This window comes from Sardina pilchardus, chromosome 1, assembly GCF_963854185.1.
Source record: "Sardina pilchardus chromosome 1, fSarPil1.1, whole genome shotgun sequence".
NCBI classification, from domain to species: Eukaryota; Metazoa; Chordata; class Actinopteri; order Clupeiformes; family Clupeidae; genus Sardina; species Sardina pilchardus.
In genome coordinates this window covers 44,318,263-44,325,057 of record NC_084994.1, presented here as the reverse complement: position 1 = coordinate 44,325,057, position 6,795 = coordinate 44,318,263, and the positions used below count along the sequence as shown (strand labels likewise).

At 47.3% G+C, this 6,795-nt stretch overlaps 1 protein-coding gene across 1 annotated transcript in view; it reads left to right on the top strand.

Annotated features, from left to right (window-relative positions):
* Positions 1 to 5,877, top strand: part of dusp5 (dual specificity phosphatase 5) — a 6,385-nt gene extending 508 nt beyond the window's left edge. The window contains exons 2-4 of the mRNA XM_062545658.1: positions 1,302 to 1,450; positions 2,025 to 2,244; positions 4,881 to 5,877. Coding sequence (XP_062401642.1) covers positions 1,302 to 1,450; positions 2,025 to 2,244; positions 4,881 to 5,467 — 956 coding nt within the window. The 3' untranslated portion in view covers positions 5,468 to 5,877. The remainder of the gene's footprint in view (positions 1 to 1,301; positions 1,451 to 2,024; positions 2,245 to 4,880) is intronic.
* Positions 5,878 to 6,795: the final 918 nt, after the last annotated feature.

The window sequence follows — 6,795 nt, the reverse complement described above, 5'->3', positions numbered from 1 at the left end:
GCTATGATCTTAAAACAATGGCAAATGTGCACCCATAACGAATAATCATGGAAAGGAAATAGCCTACATGTAATATGACTAGTAGGCTGACAATAGATTAGTCTACATTTTGTTAACATTAACAACATGTTAATGTCCATTTGATTTCACTATGGGCTGGTTGCCCAGTGTATTGTCATTAGAGGGAATTAAGAAGAAGAACACATCAATTTTTTCACTTCTTGGATTATTCTCTAGATGTAGCCTTATGACACTTATAATTTCCAGTCATGGCTGAAATGTAAACTCGCACTTTCGTGGTTTCCGTGATATGACTCGTTTTTTAGTCTAAGTCATTTCTTTGTTTGATCACTCGCTGTTGTAGCAACGAACCCCATAAGCAATGTATTTTCTGTACACTTGGAGAGATAAATTCTCAGCGTGCGTCAAAGGACTGGGATGAGTCACGGCTCGGGAAGCTTGAGAGCGCGCGGCGCAGCGCACTCCTTTCAATGATTTTTCTCGCCATTCAACATCTATTAATAATGGCCCACGTATGCGATTATGTGTGCAGACTTGCCATTCTGATCACCTTGCCCTGGACAATGTGGCCTTCATCAAAACATAGGCTACTTGAACACTGTTAACCGCTTAATTAATGAATCAATGTTGACGGATTTGGCTATACTTTACGTGCCATGACTACACCTGTATTTCAACGAGAATGAGGACTACCTTTTTTAAAAAAGTGATACAACAGTGATACTTCGAGGACTGAATAGGCACAAGTCTGTATGAATTATTAGAGTGCATGAAAATGCACTCTACTGTTATGCTGTTTATTCTTATTATCGATATTATTATTCTTCTTCAGACACTTTTTGTGCGTTCAATTCAGCTTCAACAGTTCAACGTAGAAACTTCATTCAAACTGCGCTGCGTAGGTCTTACTTAGGTGACTTCAGCTATGTAATTTTCATCTTTGAAAACTTTATCGTTTAATTTATATGAATTTTTTAAAACATTTTTTCTCCCATAGACTTAACATTGGATTATGACATCACAATAAAGTCGTTAAGCAATTAGAATCTTAAGCCAGGTGTTCAAAGCCACCTGGCAGCAACTCTCTGTCTCAGGCTCTCTGGCTCTCTTCAGACTACATATCCTGTTCAACTGTTTCCTCTACCCACAACTGTTTCAAAATAAAAGTCCTCATCATTTTTGCATTTTCATGCACTCGTAATTTCCTTGGAATTACATCTCTAGTTTTTTATATAATTGTCGTGGTTAGTTGGCTAACTTGACCATGTTTTCTTTTACAGGGGGTTATGAGAACTTCCACGCCCAATTCCCTGAACTTTGCACTGAGATGAAAGCCGTCGAGCCAATCGGAACCGGAACCGAAACCGAGAGATTCATCGGCAGCCACTGTGAGAAACTGGGCTCCTACCTCAAGCCAGATTACGATCAGGTATGGAGGAGAGAAAGACCGCTGCCGCTTCCCCCTTCTGGCCAGCTGCCACAGCAGCCGCTTCCCCTGTGGAAGCTGATTATTGTCATGGCTGCCATCAGCAGGCTCTGCAGGAAAACAGATAAGACTGACAAGCAGAACTATTTTAGTTCTTCGTCTTTTTCAGTTGAGCAGTGGCCACTTAATGGCAGCTCGGAAACAGTGAAAGACATGTCTCAAAACGGCAACATTGATTGAAGTGAAACAGTAGGCTAGTTTCTGCCAACCAGACCCCTAGTACTCCCTCAGCTGAAGTCTCACATTAAAAGTTAAAGATCAGGTCCAGTCAAAGCCACTGGTTATCAAAGCTATCCAGCTGACATCTGAAATAGCCAGCTCCACCGTTTATCTCTCATCTATGACCTTTCTGAAGCTTTTGATGTGGGCTTTTATATATTTATATAGCCTATAAAAGAAAGCAGCCTTTTAAATACCCCCATTCCCCTCGAATCCATGCCACTATATTACATTTGTTCCTGAAAGCCTTGGCACTGACGTCCTTTTCTCCCCTTTCCTCTCTTGCGTTGACACACAGGGCCCGCCGGTGGAGCTCACCCCTTTCCTCTACCTCGGCAGTGCCTACCACGCCTCCCGACACGACTACCTGGCCGACCGCCGCATCACGGCCCTGCTCAACGTCTCCCGGCGGGACACGCGGCCGGCCAAGGCCCAGTATGACTACAAGTGGATCCCGGTGGAGGACAGCCACACGGCCGACATCAGCTCCCACTTCCAGGAAGCGTTCGACTTCATCGGTGAGTGGGCGCATGAATCATGTCAACCCCCCCCCCCCCCCCTCCCACTCAATAGACCTCAGCCTGTGGACTGGGCTGGGAAAGTGTCTCTGGTGGTGCTGTTGGTAGGGAAACAGAGGAGAGGATTCGACCATGATCACCAAAACATTCAGATGTTACCACTGGATTGGAAAAACCTGCACATTATACTATTTTGTGTCAGCCACAGGCAATGGAGTTCCCTTTCTTTGTGTATATACTCAAGTGCCTTGCAGTGGCACAGGATATGGCATCGGGGTCAAAATCAAAAGGCAGTGTGTTATTTTAAAGCACACAACAGGCGCTTGACACACAAGGCTATTGTCCTTACACTGCATTTGCTAATTTGGGACACGGCATGCAACCCTTCTCAAAGAGGAGAGGAAAGGCACACATTTCCATCCTTTGTTGGTTCCCTGCAAGCTTGTGTGGCTCTGGTTTGTTTTTAACCAGGTTGTTTTTAAGTCTGTTTATTTTCTTTCGCGCTATTCATAGTGACTTAAGAGTGGGTGTTAAGGTTTCTAATAACGTCCCTGCTTCCCAGATGTAGAGCTTTTCGCACGACTCCGTTCACACATTCCTTGGAACTCAGGCAGTGTTACATGGCGCGGCTATAGATAGGCGCAGAAGCCGTCTATTTCGGTGACGCATCTTAACGTTTTTAAATTAAGACTTCCTCCGCTGCGCACGGCGCAGAGCGCATCAGCGCCCAGGAACCCAGAAATAAACGAAAACTCTCACACTAATCAGGGGACTCAGCACGAGCAATCCTGCCTCTCCCCTGCCACACACACACACACACACACACACACACACACACGCACACACACACAAATCCTTGGTGATTCAAGGAAGAGCCGCTGATGCCCTCCCCCCTCCCCCCTCCCCTTGGCAGTTTAACAAGGTGCAGTTGTCACCGGATGTGTGCTCACTAATCTCTCCTCCGGTGTCTCATGACCGGGCGTGGCCGTTGAGCCCCGGCGTGAGGGAGCCGTTAACGACAGGCGGGGCGGAGATGCTCAGCTCTGAGGAATGCCAGCGAGGACTGGTTAGGTTCCAGGTGGCCGGGGCGGCCAGGGGAGGACACCAAGGGGGCAGGTACTCTTAAAGGCCATAAAACCCTCACAAAGGAAGGGGAGGGGAAAAAAAGTGCTCTGGAGGCTATTTATGGACATCCGAGACCAGAGCAGAGATCTTTGCCCGCAGGCTAAACAGAGCCAAATGTCGTCCAAGCAAAAAGCCATGTGAACCGTGTGTCCAGACGCCCCCGGTGAACGGGAGCGGGGATGTTCTTTGGGCTTATTTATTTATTTGGCTCTTTATTTATTTATTTATTTATTTATCTATGAGGGCAGGATACAGCTGCCAGGCCGGAACTCTGCTGCCGTCAGTGACAGGCTTTGGTTACGCAGGGACACGGATGTGTCACTCGCCCCCACGCCAGAAGCTGCCTCTGCCACGGCATGCGGATGAGTGCGTGGCTGGAACCCGCCAGACTGCGACCGACAAACGGCGTGTCGTGTGTGTGCATGTGTTTGTGTGTGTCGTTGTCCTCGTCTGGGGCTTGTGAGTGAAATCAAAGCAGTGAGGTGAAGCAGAGACGGGCCCGCTGCCACCCCAGATGGGCTGGATCATGACTCATCACTAGTGGACAGGGACCGTTACTGTCGGACCAGACGAGCTGCTCTCTCTCTCAGAGATGCTGCAATATCCCAGAAATAAGACAGCACAGCTCTGGCACAGAACTAACAAAATGATTTCAGCTTGTGGTCTCCAACATCTTAATTGCGAGTGGCACCTTAAACATCTAATGTGTAATGGTTCTATGTGGAACTGATGCAGGGGTCTTCTATGGACACTCCATACTAGACTACTTCAAATAGAACCAAATGTTCTGAACCAAATGAATACTGTGGAGCAAGGCCGTATAGATAGATCTCTCTATAGCGCTCTGCTGTGGAGCATTTACAGGGTTCTTAGAACAGAGGAAGATGTTCTGAGTGTAAAGAGCAAAAAGCTTGAAGCTCTCTGAAAATTCCGATATTTGATTCTATTTCTGTGGTTACACCACCGGGACCTGTAATGCAACAGCTGAGTGTGGTTGTTGGACCAACATCAACATCAGGACATTGACTTGCGTGGGCTGAGCAACAGGGAGAGATATGGGCCTCATGGGTGAGGCGGGTCTCGTGGTGCAGCTGCATGGTATGACTCGGTTGGTGCTAGAAGGAGTCAATACGCCCAGGCAGGCGGTGTGGAGTTTGGCTGGAGATGTGTAGGAGAGGAATGTTGGGGGCGATGAGGCAGATGATGATGATGATGATGATGATGGTGAGGATGAAGAGGATGCAGTGCTTTGAGACGAACATAGAAAGTTGAGGGCGTGCAGCACCCGGAGCTGTCAAAACAACAGTCCACGCTTCGCTTGCGTCTCTTCCGTCCTCCTACCGCCCACTCGCTTACCCATTTTTGTCATTCTCGGTAGCGTTTGCGTCATAAGTGATGTTTTTATCCTCTACCTCTGTACAAAATCGTTGTTCTTTGTTGTTGTTGTTGTTGTTGATATGATCTTCAACAGTTCATTGACCCTCTCCCTCTCCTCCTGTGTCTTTCCTCAGATCGTGTCAAACAGGCCGGTGGGAAAGTGCTGGTGCACTGCGAAGCTGGCATCTCCCGCTCCCCGACCATCTGCATGGCGTACCTGATGCGGAGCCGCCGCCTGCGGCTGGAGGAGGCCTTCGACGTCATCCGCAAGCAGCGCGCCATCATCTCGCCCAACTTCAGCTTCATGGGCCAGCTGCTGCAGTTCGAGGCGGAGGTGCTCTCGACGCCGCCCCCTGCTTCCCCTTCCTCCTCTGTCCCGGAGGCCTCCATGGACTCTGCCGCCTCGGCGGAATTCGGCGGAAATGGCACCGGGCCCGTTCCTGCGCTCCGAGAGCCGGCCTCCTTGCCGAGGCTGTCCATTGACTCTGCCAGCCTGGCGGGAACTGCGGAAGTGTCTGGAGCTGGAACCAAGCCCCCCCCCACACCCGGGCCCCGAGGGCTAGCAGGCCCCTCCCCGTTCTTCTCCGATGACTTTGAGCTGGGCAAGAGCTGGGAAGAGCCTTCTTCCGTCTTCTCGTTCCCTACCTCCTTCCTGTCGCCCTTGCCCCTCCAGTCGCCGGTCCGCCAGTTCAAGCTTAGCCCAATAACTGCACTGCCTTAAACGAGTGCTTGGCATTTCCTTTGTAGATTACTTGAAAAAAAATAAAAGCATATTACTAAATAATAAACCAACAATTGAAAAGAAATAAACCTCTTGGTAAAACTTTGTTAAGCAAGGGAATATCGGCTGAGGTGGAGAAAGAGAAAACAGGAAAAGAATTGTCACTGGAGTACTTTGCCTAAAGGTCATTTTCTGTGCGTGGTTTTAGGGATATTCACTGATACTATTTGCCTTTGATTTGTGGACTTAATGAAACTCAGCACGGTATACTGCAATACATGCCTTAGCAATGTGTTTCTATGTTGTTGTATTATTGTTTGTGTCTTCAAATCTGAAAAGGCTTTCTGAATTAATTTATTGTTTTTTAAACAGTGTGTGTTTTTATAAAAACAATAAATGATGATAAAGTTTCTAAGCAAATGTGTTTTCATTTAGACCATTCAATTTAGTCTATTGCATTACAGACTAAAGCATGCGGGGCCAAGCCGAGCCTACTTTCATGTATAATGGTGAATGGAGTGCATGATGAATATTACTCGTAAGAGATTATAGAAATTAGACAAAATCACTTTATTAATACCATGAGAAATGACACATAACACATAGACAAATTACACATTATAGCAAGAAAACACTCAAATGTCAGTCTACCAGAATCCCACACTGAACCATCACAGTCACAAGTGCAGTAGCCTAGCCTCAATAAAGTGATGTGATATGAGGTCTATGGGTGCCTCTCAACATCTCTCCTCGATCCTCGAGGGACATTCCCACAGATCTATATTAACTAACACTGGATAGACTCTCCCACTGTTGCCGCCCCATCAGTCTTTATCTAGATCAGTGAGGACGAGGTTCAAGGAAGGCAGGGAGGGTGTATAAAAGACCGAATGAGAGGCATCCTATGTCAATGGAGATGGCCTACTTGAAATGGTGATTACCATAAAAGCCAAAGTGAAAGTACAGATCAATGATCAATTCAGGCCTAGTTTGGGAATATGACCTATATGGGAAAAATAGGCTACTAAAATTGTTAGGAACTGTTACTACTTCATACTACCTTGGATGTTATCCGGGGACGTCGACAAACTGGATGATTAAGGCGGTGTGTCATCGTTAATCACTGTTCATAATACTGGCCCTATCACATGCACATCCGTTCCTTGGTATTATGCACAGGTCACGCGCAACTGTGCAATGGTGACCCCTACAGATATACTTGGGAACGTCTCAAATAAATCTAAGGAGGGAAGGGACGACTAGACGACACCAGGGACCCTCCCTGATCAACCAACCAGATCCAAATCAGTGCTCGAATTCAACCAAAA